Source organism: Aythya ferina (assembly GCF_964211825.1).
Source record: "Aythya ferina genome assembly, chromosome: 16".
Lineage (NCBI taxonomy): Eukaryota > Metazoa > Chordata > Aves > Anseriformes > Anatidae > Aythya > Aythya ferina.
The window spans coordinates 373,635-388,945 of NC_140315.1; the positions used below are offsets into that span (position 1 = coordinate 373,635).

The window sequence follows — 15,311 nt, forward strand, 5'->3', positions numbered from 1 at the left end:
CACCGAGAGCTGCGGTCAGGGCGATCCTGGCCCCAGGCAGCCCCCAGCCGGGGGGCTCCAGCAGGGTCCCGGGCAGGGGCAGCGCCCGCAGGATGCCAGCACGGGGCTGAGCCCTCCCGGCCCTGCAGCACGAGTGGCCCGCAGCGACCCGCCGCACCCACAGCCGTGCCAGCGTCCGGCTGCACACCGGGGAGGGGGGGCTGGATGGCCAGGCCACGGCAGGAGCAGGGCTGGGGGCTGGCCGAGGCTGCAGCAGTGATGCAGAGCGGGGAAAGCTGACCCTGAGGGACGCAGGCTGGGAGCGAGCCCACCTGGGGAGGGCAGTGGGGAGTGATTCCTGATGCCAGGAATGCTCTGGCACAGACCTGCACACAGCCCCCTCCCTCAGGCCCTCAGTGCCATAGACACGGGGCTGGGAGCCCCCCAGGGCTGACCCCAGGCCAGCATGGGGCTGGGGTAGGGTGACGGGGCTCAGCACAGTTTCAGGCTGGAGACAGGGACGCTGCTCTGACCCCACAGATCAACTCGCAGCCCCCCCTTCTTTCACCCATTTAATCCAGGAGGATCTCAGAGCCGGAGCTGGCTGCAGCTCCCGGCATCTCCTCGGGAGCAGGCTGAGATCATGACAGCCCGCTGGCGTTAGTTACTTCTTGACGGCTGTAATTAATTGTTTACTTTTTCCTGGTACGGGGCCAGCTGCTCTGCAGCGCGGATGCTCCCAGGCCTCACCTTGCAGGGGTTGGCTCTGTGGCCCTTCCCCAGCCCTGCCGGCTGCCCCCAGCCCCTGCCACGCTGCCGAGGCCGGGACCCCAGGGCCAGCGTCCCCAGGGAACCGGGGGCTCCAGCAGCGCTGCGCCCCCAGCGCACCGGCCCAGCAGGATGCACCCGAGCTCTGTGCACGCCAGCACAGCCCCAGGGCTCCCCGCGGCCCAGGAGCACCTGATGGGGAGTGAAGCGGCTGCCCAGCCCCGGCCCTGCCACCTGTGGTGTTCTGCCGGGACCCCGCAGCGCAGGGCCGTGCCTGCACAGCCACCACAGCGCTGCCTTCACCGCCGTGACCCTCGGTCTGAGCGGGAGCCAGCACTGGGCTGGGCTGGGCTGGGCTGCGCCCAGGGACGGGGCAGTCCCGGGGCCGGCGGGACGCAGCGTGCAGAGCCCCAGTGCAAGGCTCGGGGGCTGCACGAGGCCAGCCCCCAGGGCAGGTGCCGAGCACCGAGGTGGCCGTTTGGCGCAGGAGGCCGCAGTGCGTGGGCTCAGCACAAGAGGGATTTTCCTGCTAAAGCAGATGGGGGGGGGGGAAGCAAGCACGTGAAAGACCACTAATCTCCTAATCCCTGGATTATGGCTCCATTTCAGGGGCTGGGATTTGCCAGCAGTGCGGGGGCTACAGCGTCAGCTGCGCTCGCTCAGCCCGTGCGCAGGGTCCCACGGCACAGGGCAGGGCGGTCGCACGGGGCCTGTGGTCGCACGGCGCGTGCCAGGGGCTCGGGACCGACCACAGCACGGCCCCAGCCTACCCCTGCCAGACCCACGGCAGACCCCTTGGCCGCGGCCCCCACGGTGTGTGCTCCAACAAGCCTTGGCGCGGCCCAAGCACTGCCGGGCACCTGGGACTGGGGCCGGCAGCAGGGCCGGGGCAGCACAAGGGCACGGGCAGGGGGCCGGGGCCGGAGGGCGCCAGGTGGCTCTCTGCGGGCACAGGGCCCGCCATCAGCTGCAAGTGGCCCCCGCGCCCGGGCACACGCAGGCGCCTGGCACGGGGCCAGGCATGGCATCAGTGCCCCACTTACAGCAAGCTGCCGGGAGCGGCACGGGGAGGAATGAGCCGTGACACGGCCACGGGTCCGGGCCGTGGGTTGGCACAGAGCAGCTGCCCCGCGCCCCTCCCGTGCCCCTGCAGCCACCTCGCACTGAGCCCGGGCTGAGCAAGGGCCCGGAGCTGGCGCACGATGGCAGCCACGGCCAGGCCCTGTGGCACGGCCGCCCCACGTCCCCAGCAGCGCCCTCCCAGCCCCGCTGCACCCAAACGGGACGGGACGCTCCACGGCTCTGCCTGCCCCATGGCTGTGGGTTGGGGCACTGGGGGGGTGTTGTGGGGCAGTGGGGGTGCCATGGGGCAGGGGGCCCAGCCCCTCCTGGTGCCGGCTCTGCACGGTGCTGCCCCTCGCACACACCCAGCTCTGCCCCCGGCTCTGCTGCCCCAGGAGTGGGGATGCACGGGGCTGGGGGGGCTGCCGGGGGGGCCGGGTCCTGCCCTGCTGCACCCCCGGCGCCCGCCCCGGGGTCCCCAGCAGAGGGGTCCCCGCGGCCGGGAGGCCACAGGGACCGGCGGGGTCCCCCCACGCCCTGCCCGGCGGGCCCGGGGCACGGCTCTCCCCCCCCCCCCCACCGGCATCGGGAGCGAGCGGCGATGGCACCGGGGCCGGTTTCCATGGCAACGAGAGAGGCTCCTCCACCGGCGGGTTGCCATGGCGACTGCCACGGAGCGCGGCTGCCTCGGGACACGGGCGGCCCGGGGGGGGCTTCGCTCCGGGGCTGCCCCGCTGCGGCCCCGGCACCCCCCGCGCACCCCGCGCCCCTCGGCCCCGCGCTGCCGCCCCACGGCCCGCACGGCGGGGGCAGCCCCGGGGCCAGCGGCAGGGGAAGGGGCCCGGTCCCGTGGCCGACCCCCGGGGGCCTTCCTCACGGGCGGCCCCCGGGAACGGCCGGCCCCAACGCGAGGGTCCCGGTCCCGGTCCCGGTCCCGGTCCCGGTCCCTGCCCCGACAGCCGCGGCCGAGGGGGGAGCGGGTCCCCGGGAGCCCCCCCCCGGCCCTCCGCATCCCGGGGTTGCCACGGCAACCGGGCGGGCGGGGGAGGCGGCCCCCGGCCGCGCTCGGGGCTATTTCGGGAACGGCGGCGGGGCGGGGCCGGGGCGGGGCCGGGAGGGCCGGGGCGGGGTCGGGATGGGCGGGGCTGAGCGATTTGGCCCCGCCCCCGCCCCGCCCCGCCCCGCCGGTCCGGGCCGGCAGCGGCCCCTGGCGGAGAGCGCCGCGCCAGGAGACCCCCCCCGCCCCGCACCGCCCCCGGCCCCGGCCCCGCACCGCCCCTCCGAGACCCCCCGAGACCCCCGGCCCCCACCGCGACCCCCCGGCCTTCCCCGGCCTCCCCGGTCTCGCTCCCGCTGCCGACGCCGGCCGCAGCCGCACGCCCCGGCCCCGGCCCCGGCCCCCAGGAGCGAACCGCGCCCGGCCCCGCCCCCGGTCCCGGTGCACCCCGGCGGTAGCGGGGTCCCGGCCCCCCCCCGGGCAGCACCCGGGGCCGCCGCCCCCACGGCAGGGAGCAAAGCGCCCGCCCCCGGCCGCCCCGTCGGGGCTCCCCCAGCACAAGGGGGCGGCCGGAGCGGGGCGGCCCCGCACAGCCCCCCCCGGGCTGCCTCCGCTACCCCCCCGGGCAGCCCCAGCCACCGGCACGGACCCCCGGGCCGAGGTCCCCAGGCCGTGCCACGCCGGCTCCTCTGGTGCCAGGAGGGGCCAGGCGGTGCCCAAGGACCTGCCCAGGCCATTCCCAGCCCCGCTCCGGGCGGCGGCACCGCCGGACACAGCCCCGCGCGGTGCCCCAGCCCCCCCTGCCTACCCGTCCCCTGCCGGGGAGGGGGCTGCAGGGCCGGTCCTGGGCGGCTGCCGGCAGCACCAGGCCGCTCGGTGTCCTCTGCGAGGGCGCAAGGTCACAGCCCGGCCAGGAGGCAGGGGAGGCCCCGGGGGGGTCACCGGTCCTGCACGCCCCCGCTGTGGCCCCTGCGCATCCCCACCCCGAGCTCACCGCTCTGCCCACCCTGCTCCCCGGGGGGGGGTCATCTGCCAGCCAGCAGCTCCTGGCCACGGCTCCAGCTCGGCACCGGCAGCTCTGCTCCTGCAGCCGGGCCCGTCCGCCCCGGGAGGCCGTGGGACACAAAGCGGCCCCGCACGGAGGCTGCTGCTGGGACACAGGGCAAGGGGATGGAGCCCACCGTGGGGCACCGCCCGGCTGGGGCATCCCAGTGCCTGCCCATCCACTCGCTGCACCCGCCGGTGCCCTTTGTCAAGGCCGCAAGGTCACAGCCCTGCGCTGCCCTCGGTCAGGTTTCTGGGATCGATACGGCTCTGGTGACAGCTCCGGGGATGGCGCAGCCCACGCCGTGTCCCTCGGGCATGGGGAGGCGGCAGCCAGGCTGGCCACAGCGCCAGCGCCCACCCCGCAGCCTGGGCATTGGGGTACTCGCGACCAGCCCGAGCCCCACGCTCCTTCCCCTGAGCCAGCCGGGGCTCCCCGTGGTCGGGCAGCCTGTGTCCCCAGCCCCAGCAGCGTCTGTCCCCGCGAGCTGCCCAGGGCCCCGGCTCCATCCCGCCGCACGCCCTGGCGCTGCCCGGCCCTCACGCCCGAAGCGGCCCCACGGATCCCCCCGCACGAGGATGGAGCCGGGGAGACCCCTGGGGGAGAGGCCGGAGGAGAGGGGTCCCGCCCGGTTACCGAGCCGCACTCCGAGCCCCGGCCCCCGCCGCCCCCGGCCCCGCAGCCCCGCTCCGAGCCCCGGCTGCCCCCCGGGGCCCGGCCGCGCTGCCTCCACGCCCGGGGCTCTGCTCGCGGTGCCCCGACGGCCCCTGCCCACGGCCCCTGCCCACGGCCCCCACTCCGCGCTCGGCCCCCGCTCCTCCGGCTCTGCCCCACCGACCCCTCCCCACCGACCCCTCCCCACCGGCCCCTCCCCGCCAGACCCTGCCCACGGACCCTGCCCACGGACCCTGCCCACGGACCCTGCCCACGCACCCCCTCCCCACGGGCCGCGCCGCCGCCGCGCTCGCCTTTACCTTTGCCGTCGCGGCCGGGCCGGCGGCCGCCCCCCGCCCCCCGGGCCGAGCCCCGGGCCGCCGCCGGGCCCTGGGGGGGCAGCGCGGTGACGGTGAAGCGCCGGCTCATGTCCCCGCCGCCACAAGTGGCTCCGGGCTCCGGCTGCCGCGGGAGCGCGGCCGCCGCCGGGCGCTGACCGGGGTCCTAGTGCCCGCGGCACCGCCCCGCCCGGCTCGGCTCGGCTCGACGGGACGGGCTGGGGCCGCCCCCGCCACGCCTGGCCCCGCGCTGCCCCGCACCCGCCGCCGCACGGGGGTGCTGGGGACGGGCCGGGAGGGACGGGAGGGACGGGACGGGGGCTGCGCTCCGCCGGGTTTTGCCCGCCGCCCTGCGCGCCGCGGCCGCTAATTATAGCCGTGGTGCTGCGGCCGCCCCGCCCGGGCACGGCCCCGAGCAGCCCCCGCGCCGCCGGGCTCCGAGGGCCGGGCCGGGGCCGTGACCCCGCGCCCCGGAGGAGCGGGGGCGGCGGGAGGCCGGGGCGGGGGCGCAGCCTCCCCGGGGAGCCCCCGGCAGGCCCGGGCCCGGCCGCAGCCCCCCTCCGGCGGGCGGCCCCCCCTGCCCCGCACCCCGGGGTTCGCGGCGCCGCCGGCAGACGGAGGCTGGGAGGCCGTGTCCGAAGGACGATCTTTATTAAAAACGCGCGGGTGGCGGCCGGCAGAGCCGGCAGCGGGACAGCCCCACGGACCCCGCCGAGCCCCGCGGAGCCCCCCGTCCCCCCCCGGCGCGGCCGGCCCGGCCTTGCTGGCTCAGGCGAAGACAAAGTCACTGCGGGTCCGGGGGCGCCGGGCACGGCTGCGGCGGGTCCCGCTCCCCAGCTGGGTCCCCGCGGGGCCCGGGAGCGCTTCCCCCGTCCCGTCGAGGAGGCTGCGAGCCCTATGGCACGGCCGGGGCAGCCCCACGGCCGCCCCCCGGCACTCCCGGGCCGCAGGGGTCCGGGCTGGGCGAGCCGGGGCCCGGGGACTGGGGGCGTTGGGCAGGGAGCACGGCGCCCGGAGCGGCCGCTCTGGCCCCTAGTGCTGGGGGCACTGCAGGAGGTCGTACTTGACGTAGCCCACGCGGTCCACCTGGTAGCGCGGAGTCATCCTCCAGTAGAAGCTGCCCTGGCAGAAGTGGTACTTGTCTGGGCGAGGAGGAAGGCAGAGGCGGTGGGTTAGTGGGGAGGCAGCCGGGGCGAGGACACGTCCTAACTGCCTCCCGAGTGGCACAGGGCACACCGGGACCCGGCCCCTGGCCAAGGGGCCTCGCTGCAGGGACCCCGGGCGCTCCCCACAGCCACGAGGCGCCCTGGGGCCAGCACCCGGGGCGATGCAGCCCCTGCCTGGCACCCAGGTGAGGAGTTGGGGGAGCCCAGCCTGTGGGAGGCTCTGGGCAGCACAGGGGTGGCAGCACAGCCCCCCCATCCCGACGGGTCTCTGCTCACCTTGGTACAGGAAGACATTGCGCGCATCAAGGGGGACGCCGGTGAAGACATCGTCAACGGCACGGGGGTAACCCTTATCCACCCTCTGGATCTTCACATCCAGCCTGCGGGGAGAGCAAAGCCACAACGAGGGCTGCGGTGAGCCGCCCGCGCCAGCTGCCGCAGGGAACTGGTGGCACCGGTGGGAGCCACTCACCGCCAGTAGTTCTCCCCGCTGAACAGCAGCACTTTGCCACGTCCCCGCTGCAGGGCCCCCGAGATGCGGCTGGCTTCCTTCCCGATGCCCAGCTTCTCGATCCCGCGGGGGCCCAGCATGCTCTTGCCAGAAAACACCCAGAACTGCCGGCCTGTGGCAGGGAGCAGGGGCGTCAGTCAGCCCCGGTGCTCCCGGGCAGCTCCTCGTGAGGCTCGCGGCAGCAGGGCCGAGGCAGGGGCAGCGCTCACCAGAAAAGAAGAAAACCCTCTTGGTGAGCACATCCTGGAAGGCGGCGTCAATGACAGCCGGGAGGCCAGGCCAGGTGTCTGCGGTGGAGAAGGCCCCCTGGATGCCCGATTTCCAGAAGGACGAGCGGGTCCAGTATTTCCTGGTGGGGAAAGCCGGCTGCCCTGATAACCCCGACGAGGCAAAGCCCTCTATGCCCCCAGCCCCTGGCAGAAATGCCCCCATCACCCTGGCGTTTGCCCTGGGGGGAGCCGGGCTCTGCTGCTCACCCGTTCTTGAAGAAATGCAGCTCCCCGTTGATCTCTGTGATGGCGTCAAAGTTCTTCTCCATGCAGGCATCCCGGCTGGGGTCCACAGGGCTGGGCTCGGCTGTGGGCTCCTGCGTCTCCTCCTCCTCCGTGGTGGAGGCACTGCCAGCCTCGGTGGGCAGGGGCTGCGGCTCCTGGGTGGGCAGAGGCTGTGGGGGGGTGGGCTCGGGGCCAGAGCCACGACCTGGAGGAGCAGGGGACGGTGTGAGGGTGCGGGGACCCATCTGCTGCAGGACCCCATCCCCAGCAGCACGTCCCCAGGGCTGCCCGCAGTGTGCTGGCTGCGCAGGGCTGCTCACCGTAGAGGTACTGGATGCCCTGGACATCGTCGGGGTGCAGCTGGAAGTCCTGCACGTAGCTGTACATGGGGTACATCAGCGCCTCGCGCACGCTGGAGTGGTCCATGCCCAGTGAGTGCCCAAACTCGTGGGCAGCCACCAGGAAGATGCTGTAACCTGAGGGGAAGCACCGGGCTCAGTGCCCATTGGGACACCTGTGGTCCCCGCAGCCCCCTTGGCCACCAGCAGGCACGGTGTGGGGCCGAGCAGTGCGCAGGAGGGCACGGGCAGGCGGGCCGGTACCTCTGTCCGGGCAGAAGCCCCACTTCTTGTCAGTGTCGTAGTTGCTGGTGGTGGCACACCAGAGCTTCCCGTCCTGCCGGCCCTGGCTGGTGCAGGAGCTGTAGGACTGCCCCAGGAAGGTGAAGGGGAAGACGCAGGGGTCCCCTTGGGAGTTGCCGCCGATCACCGCTGTGTCTGCAATGCAGAGTCAGAGGGGCTGACCCCGGCCCCTCAGGTGCCCGCCCCGCAACACAGCTGGGGCCCGGCCAGCCCTACAGGCCCCCAGTGCCCCCACCCCGCATGCACCTCGGTTGGGGCAGAAGCCGTATTTCTTGTCCTGGTCGAAGTTGGCGGTGGTCGCGCACCAGCGGTAGCCATCGGAGCGCCCGTCTGTGGTGCAGGTGTCGTAGGAGGTGCCGTCGAAGATGAAGGGGAAGACGCAGGGGGCCCCGTCGCTGTTGCCACCGTTGGTGTAGAGCACTGAGGGGTGAGCAGGGGTGAGCCTGGCCCCGGGCCCCGCGGGGCTGTGCAGGGGCTGCCGGCCACCACTACTCACGTTCGCTGGGGCAGAAGCCGTAGGTCTTGTCGGCATCGTAGCTGGCGGTGGTGGCACACCAGGGCATCCCGTCCGTGCGCCCCTCCGTGATGCACCGGGAATAAGAGCGGCCCTCGAACACGAAGGGGAAGTGGCAGCTGGCCCCGTTGGCGTTCCCATAGCGAGTCTTCACCACTGCCCGGGAGAGGAGGCGCTCAGCGGGATGGGGCTGGGGCACGTCGGGCGCCTCCGAGCCCCTTCAGACCCAGCAGACCCTGCCCTTACCTAAGCCAGTTCCCAGCGTCCAGAACTCGTCGTCATCGAAGTGGGCATCACCCTGGATCCCGCTGCCTGGCGGAAAGGCGTGGGCCAGGAGCCCGTCCTTGCCGTCGAAGGGGTACCCATCGCCGTGCTCTGCAGGGACGGGTGCCATCAGAACCAGCCCTCCAGCATGCCTGCTGGCAGCCCCCCTGCTGCCCCCCGCACACACAGAGCTCTGCAGAGCCCTGCGGGTGCCTGGTGGCAGGAGCAGGGCTGGGGGAGCCCCACAGGCACCGAGGGAGGACGCGGCCGATGCGCAGGGCACGGCTCCCTCTGGCCCTTCCCCAGGCTGTGCCTGCTCCCCGCCGCCCTCAGCAGCCGCGGGACGTCACCTTGGCTGCCGAACATGATCATGATGTCTGCCTCGCCGCTGTAGATCTGGGTGAAGGTGAGGGGGGTCACGTCACTCCACACCTTGAAAGCTCGCTTGAAGGCGTCGTCTATCACAGCACGGTCCAGGTCGGGGGAGTAGTTCATCACCCTGCGGGGAAGGCTGCGGCTCAGCACCGCGGGGTGCCGGGCGGTGTGGCAGGAGGGGCCCTGCCCCGGGCACACGGCAGGGACGTGCCCCGGCCCCGCGGGGGAGAGCAGCGCTGAGCAGCCAGGCAGGGCAGCTGGCCGCAGCCCTGGGGCCGGGCTCAGATGCTCTCCTGGGCATCGGGGAGCAGATGCTGCCGGCTGTGCCGTGCCAAGCCCCAGCTGGCTGGCAGCACGGGAAGGGCCCTTGCGCCTGTCTCCATCCCCTGTGTGTCCGTTGCCCCGTGGCCATGCGGCTCCCATCTCCCGGAGCAGAGACTCACCGGTACGTGAGGTCCATGTGATCCCATTTGAGGTCCCCCTCAAAGGTGAGGAAGCCCCCCACGTCGGGGACCCCACAGCGAGGGGCTCGCATGGCCTCCAGGGTGCTGCTGTCCAGCTCCCCCGTCTCCTTCAGCCCCAGCTGCTTCTGCATCTTGCGCAGCGCTTTGGCCAGGGACACCTGCTTGCTGCTCCTCCTCACCTCCTGCTCCGTGGTGTAGCCAAACCGCAGCAGGTAGCTCTGGGGAAAAAAGGGGCCAAGGGGCTCAGCGAGGCGGGGGGGCTCCGGGGCAGCTCCCAGCATTGCGCACCCTCCTGGGGTGCCCAGACCTGAGCCCCTGCATCCCCCGGGGCCCAGGGAGGGGACGGCCTCCGAGCTCAGCTCACGGCTCCGTGCTGCGGCCCCGGCAGCATCCCCGGCACTGGGGCGGTGGGAGGGGGCCGCGGGGGCTGCCCTGCCCTCACCTCCGCCAGCTCCACGTCCGACAGGGAGCTGAGCAGCTCCCCCGGGAAGGTGACGACAGCCTGCGGCTTGGGCTGCAGCGGGGCTGCGCGGCAGGAGAGGGCCAGCAGCGCCAGGGCGAGCGGGGCCAGGAGGACGAGCCCCATGGTGCGGCAGTGGCAGGAGGGCTGAGGCTGTGCCGGGTGCTGCTGCCGTGTGCTGGGAGCCGCCGGGCTCCCGCTCCTATTTATGCTGCGGCGAGGGCAGTGAGTCACCCTCAGACCCTCAGCCCCAAGGACTCATTCTCCCTTCCCACGGTGACGAAACGCACACTCAGGCTCCTCCGTTTGCTGCTTTAACCGTTTCATCACCTTGTTTACTAAACACGCTGGTTCCGGCAACCACGCAGGGCGCAAGGATGGGCGCGAGGCCGGGCAGCTGGGTGGCTGAGCCGGGGTATGGCTTGGTCCAGCTGCCCGCAGGATGGCCTGCAGAGGGGTGTCCAGCTGCAAAGGGCGGTGCCCTGGGTCCCCAAGGCTGTGGTCAGAGCTGGGACAGCAGGAGTTTGCAGACTGGGTGCTGGCTGGGTGCTGGGGACCCCACAGACACGCTGCTGCACCAGCCAGTGCTGAGCTCAGCCAGCCAAGTGCTGATGGTGCCAGAGCCAGACCCATGGGGTCAGAGCCAGCAGGAAAACCCTGCCCAGAGCTCCAGTGCCTGCAGCCCACCTGCCCATGAGTCTGATCCCCACCAGGAGCCACAGGGTGCCCGGGGACTGCAGCCCCTGTCCCCACACACCCCACCATGGCCGTGTCTCCCCAGCAGGGCAGCGCGGCCCCGGGATGGCTCCTCGTGGTTCTTCACCCCACAGGTGCTTCAGACCCCCCTCACCAGCAGGCACCAGGCACAGTCCCACGGGAGGGGACACAGGGGACAGCCCGGCACAGGGCTCGTGCCCGGCCAGCTCCGTGCTGCGCCTGGTGCCCGCATGGACCCGCCGCGTCCCCCGGGCACTGCTCCGCAGGGCGCCGCTGACTCAGGTTCCCAGCCGGCGCCTGCGAGGCAGCACAAACCTCGCCGCCGGACAGTGTTTTCCTGCTTCTCCCAAAGTGCCGACGCTTGTGGGAACAGGAGTGGGGAAGGGGAAAGCAAACAGGGACAAGGAGTGAGAGGAAAACAGATGGCAGAGCGGAGACAAAGGCGCAGCGTCAGCTGGGGAGACGGGCGGCTCGGTGCAGCCCGGTGACACTGCCCAGGGCACAGATGGGATCCCCCCGGATCTCACAGCCCCGGGCTGCCCTGCTGGGCCCTCGGTTGGCTGTGGGAGGACAGCCCCATCCCTGCTTGTGCCCTGCAATCCCTGCTCCTGAGCACCCCCGGGATGCAGCCAAACAGCTGCCCACTCCCCTCTGCATGGTACCAAACCTGGCTGAGCTGGACAAAGCACTCCTGGCCTGGCCAGAGGGCAGCGAGTGATGCTGGAGCTCAGCAAGGCTGGGCACGGAGAGAGCAGAGTGGTGGCTGCCCTCCTGCAGCAGAGCAGCCCCAGGGCCCAAGAGGGGCTTGCCCCAAGGAGCATCACCCATGGGATGGATGGAGGGGGCCCCGTGCACCTGCTGCTCAGCCCAGGGGTCCTGCAGCCCATTTACAACCCAGCTGCGTGCAGCCGAGCTGCGGGTGCTCAGCACTGCTGGAACCTTGGAAGCATTGGGGGCTCCCCGGGCACAGCCGAGCACCAGGCACGGGGGGAACGGCCGTCCCCATCCTGCGGAAGTGGTGCTGAGAAACCGCCAGGTTGCCTCACTCCATCCTGCAGCCCTGCAACAGCAACGCCCAGTGACAGGGCGAGGAAGTTGCTCCACAGGGCAGCCCCCTGCCGCATCCCGGCGTGACACACGCTCAGCCACGGCGCCCCTGCTGCAGCCCCCCCCCAGCACAGGCAGCCGGGGGTCCTGCAGCCAGGTGCCCCCCTGCGGGGTCCGTCCCGCCACCCCTCGCCCTGCTCTGTGGGGTCCCGCTCCCCCTGGCCAGGCAGGCACCGCTCCACGCCCTCTCCTCTCCTGGGCTGCCGGGCTCAGCACCCAGCTCCCTGCCGGGGGGAGGCATCCCGGGACAGACCAGACAGGGGCACGCCAACACGGACGCCCTGGTGCAGCTGCAGGGATCCCAGCCTGGTCCCCTGGGGCCGTGGCAGATCCCCGGGCCTTTCCCAGGTTATTCCCATCCCGTGTTTCTGCCGCACGCAGGAGCCGCAGCTCTCCCAGCCCGGGCGCAGTGCCATGGCACCGTCGGCACGGCCCCTCGGCAGGCTGAGCTGTGCCGTGGCTGTTGGAGCAGGGCAGCACCGGCTCGGGGCAGAGCAGGGGCACTGAGCAGGCGATGGCAGGAGGGGCCCGGGTCCAGGTTCTGGGCACCGAGCAGCCCGGCCTGACCCAGAGATCTGGGGGGTGCCCCGGGGCGGCACTGGGCATCCCTGGGCTGGGGGCTGCGGGGTGGGCAGCCGCAGCTCTGCCCCTGCCCTGGCCGCTCCCACTGACTCACGGCCCCGATACCAGCTCCTTCCTGGGGATTTTCTGGTGACTCTCTGGAGCTCTGTGGGGAGAAGAGGAAGGAAAACCCCTGTGTCTTGGAGCACCAGGAGCCCGGGAGCTGGGCAGGGGAACTCCACGGGGCCATGCACAGCCCTGCAGACAGCCCTGAGCCTGTGCGGGGCGGCTCAGGGAGCTGGGGCAGGTGGCACAGGGCCTGCACGGGCACACGTGGAGGGACGCCGGGGCAGGCTGGGGCCACCACCACTGCTGATGGGCAAGGAGGAGGAGGTGATGGTGAGCCCGGTCAGCACAGCAGGGGGCTGGGGGGATGCTGGTGGGAAAGGATCTGTCTGCCAAGGGACCCCGGGAGCACCCAGGAAACGTGTCCGGCCCATGTCGTGGCAGTGGCACCCTCCACGCCCAGAGCCCTCGTAAGGACGAGCGACACGGAAAACCCCGAGCAGCTGTCCCCTGCCCCAGCCGGCTGCCCGAGCCACGAGGCTGTCTGTCACCACCGCCGCCATCAAAAGGGGAAGGAAGAGGCAGCCACAGCCCCTCCGCACGCCCTTACTCATGGACACCCCCTACCCCAGGCGGGTGCCACACGGAGACCCCTGCCTTAGGAAACCGGCCCGGGAGGGGCAGTGACGGGGACGGGGCAGCAAGGGCCAGGTCCTGCGTGTCGGCGGCGTCAGACTCGCTCCTGGCACGTGGGCAGCGGGGCAGGAGCACGGCGGAGCGGCGCGACAGCGAGGGGAACTGGCACAGGAGGAGGCAGAGGAGTCAGCATCTTGTGACCGCGCCGGGCCGGGGGGAGCACCGCGGCTCGCACCGTCCCGGCCAGCGGCAGCGCTGCGTGCAGGGCAGCTGCCGGGCACGGCGCTTGGCGCGAGAGCGAGGGCATGCGGAGCAGAGCAGCTCTGCGTCAGCAGCTGGAAGCCCCGCTGCCCCTCATTCAGCATCTCCAGACAGAAACAACATTCCTGCACACGCTTCCCGTATCTGCCGTCCGACGCCAGCCCCGCGTGGGCTGCAGCACATCCTCCAGCTGGGCCCAGGACCCTTCCATGCAGACCATGCTGGGGCTGCCGCGTGTTCCCCCCCCGGCTCCCCGGGCACGGTGCATCTGCAGCCCGCACACCCCCGGTGCTCCGTGGGTGCCCCTGCCCGGGACACAGCAGGGCCCCCTCCCACCCGTCCCTCCTCTCGCCTGGGGAGCTCCCACCCCAGCACCGGCCTCCGGTGAATTCTTTGCCCTTTGGCCTGGGCAGGAGCCGTGCCCCCCCAAGCTCTCTCCCCAGGGCGTGGGGTAGCTGCTCCCGGTGCTGCTCCCGGTGCTGCTCCCAGTGCTGCTCCCGGTGCTGCTCCCGGTGCCGCGCGGTGCCGGGGTGACGCAGGCTGTGTCAGCCGGCGGCTCGCTGCCACCCCGGGGGCACTGAAACCAGCGCGGCCGTGTCGTCACCGCTCGGCAGCACCCATCCTGCCACGCATGACGGATTCCCCGAGCCGCCACCCGGGCTGCAGGTGGCCCCGTGGTGCAGCCTCCCGGCTGGGACATCCCCCTGCCCGCTGTGCCTGCCCTCCCGCCCTGGGAACCCCCCCTCTGCCTCTGTCGGTGTCCCAGAGGGTCCTGGAGCAAAACCCTCGCGTGCTGCTGCACTCATTGCCTGCTCCCCTGCCACAGCCAGCCCCAAGCCCTGCACACCCCGTGGGGCACGGTCATGGTGTGGGGGATCCCCCGCGGTCCCCAGCTCTGGGGGCGGAGGCAGCCGTGCTCCTGCCTGCTGGGGAGCCCGCGGTGGGGAATCCAGGGAGGCTCTGAACAAAGCCGGCAGCCTCCAGCAGAGGCCTTGCCGTGGGGTTTGTGTTCGAGCCGGAGGAAGAACGGCCCCGACTGTCCCGTCTGCTGGGGACCCGAGCCAGAGACCCGCAGGGAAGTCCGGCAGCTCCAGGCAGGGCTGGGGCCACAGCAGAGGGCTCAGGAGCTCCCAACACCGTGCAGCTCCTGCCAGCTTCAGGGACATGACTCCATTGCTTTGCTGTAAATGCAGTTCCCATCTCCTGCACCTCGTTCCATTTCAGCTTTTGCCATTGGCTTTGAGGAGCTTTTTTTACTTTACCAAAACCTCCCTGCCCGTCCCAAGCGCAAAGCACGGGGTCGGTTTGGGCTGGCGTGAGGGGGGGCAGGCTGTGCGGGGCAGCGCAGAGATCTGTCACCTGTGGTGGCACTGGGAGGGGCGCCCACGGACAGCCAGCAGCCCCGCTGCCACCCCCAGGACACCAAAACTGCGGCGGGGGAATGCGGTGGTACCAGAGCCGAGAGCCGTGGGCAGAACGAGCCCCCGCAGGGCTGGGAGCTGCCCCCTGGGCAGGCAGAAGCTGCGCACCCGCGGGCACCGGCCACGCTCTGCCCCGAGCCCCCGCAGCAGCTCCTCCTGCGGCGGGACGGGCCGAGGGGGCTGCAGCCTGGGGCCCCCGGGGCGCAGCACCCAGCCGGAGCACCCCCCCGGCACCCCCCCCGTCAGCGCGGGTGGCAGGCTTTGTTCCTGGCGGTGAGACGGGCACAGCAGCTGCTTTCTAAAAAGGGCCGGGCAGCAATTGTGACAATGACGGGGACCTGCCTGCCTCAGCCCGCGCCACAGGAACGATGCGGCGCGAGGAACGCCGGCTGGCAGCGACAGAACGGCTGCAGGGATGAGAAGCGGGGGTTTATGGAAGGTGAAACATGGGCAGAGCTGGCTGTATTTAATTGTAAACTACAAGAGACAGAAGGAAAAGTGGTAGATGCAACATGCCCGGATTTCAGTAAAACATTTGACAACTGTTGCAACGGCTGCTGCCAAATTACCTCCGACCAGCTCGGCTGTCGGCACAGGCATATGGACAACACCCAGGAGCGCAGGGAACGGCCGGGCCTGCGGCTGGGGAGCTGCCGGGGGCTGCCCGCGAGACCCTTGGAGCCTTTCACAACCTCTGGTGCAGACGGGAGCGTGGAGGGGGTGCGGAGGACAGCCACCGCGGCACAGGGGCAGAGGGGCCGGGGGCTGCGGAGCCCTGCAGGGCCCTGGCCACAGGCACCGAGCGGACCC

The 15,311-nt window shown here is 72.3% G+C and overlaps 2 protein-coding genes across 2 annotated transcripts in view; both read right to left on the reverse strand.

Annotated features, from left to right (window-relative positions):
• SLC12A5 (solute carrier family 12 member 5) overlaps nucleotides 1–5,001 on the reverse strand; it is a 29,958-nt gene extending 24,957 nt beyond the window's left edge. Inside the window, exon 1 of the mRNA XM_084538089.1 lies at nucleotides 4,826–5,001. Within this exon, the coding sequence (XP_084394215.1) occupies nucleotides 4,826–4,934 (109 nt within the window). The 5' untranslated portion in view covers nucleotides 4,935–5,001. The remainder of the gene's footprint in view (nucleotides 1–4,825) is intronic.
• A 474-nt stretch (nucleotides 5,002–5,475) lies between these two features.
• MMP9 (matrix metallopeptidase 9) lies at nucleotides 5,476–9,900 on the reverse strand. The gene is made up of 13 exons (XM_084537903.1): nucleotides 9,715–9,900; nucleotides 9,252–9,490; nucleotides 8,784–8,932; nucleotides 8,416–8,544; nucleotides 8,152–8,325; nucleotides 7,902–8,075; nucleotides 7,617–7,790; nucleotides 7,335–7,490; nucleotides 6,997–7,219; nucleotides 6,730–6,869; nucleotides 6,482–6,632; nucleotides 6,286–6,389; nucleotides 5,476–5,985 (listed from the first exon to the last, which is right to left on the reverse strand). The coding sequence occupies exons 1-13, from the start codon at nucleotides 9,856–9,858 to the stop codon at nucleotides 5,876–5,878; spliced, it is 2,067 nt and encodes a 688-aa protein (XP_084394029.1). The 5' UTR covers nucleotides 9,859–9,900; the 3' UTR covers nucleotides 5,476–5,875.
• Between the last annotated feature and the right edge of the window lie 5,411 nt (nucleotides 9,901–15,311).

Bases quoted from the DNA above. Each gene is read 5' to 3' on its own strand.
- MMP9 (XM_084537903.1), bottom strand. From the start codon at position 9,858: ATGGGGCTCGTCCTCCTGGCCCCGCTCGCCCTGGCGCTGCTGGCCCTC. The intron at 8,076-8,151 runs GTGAGTAGTGGT...CTCACCCCTCAG, and splicing joins CGGCTTCTGCCCCAGCGAAC to TGCTCTACACCAACGGTGGC. The intron at 7,491-7,616 runs GTACCGGCCCGC...GCTTCCCCTCAG, and splicing joins GGGCTTCTGCCCGGACAGAG to GTTACAGCATCTTCCTGGTG.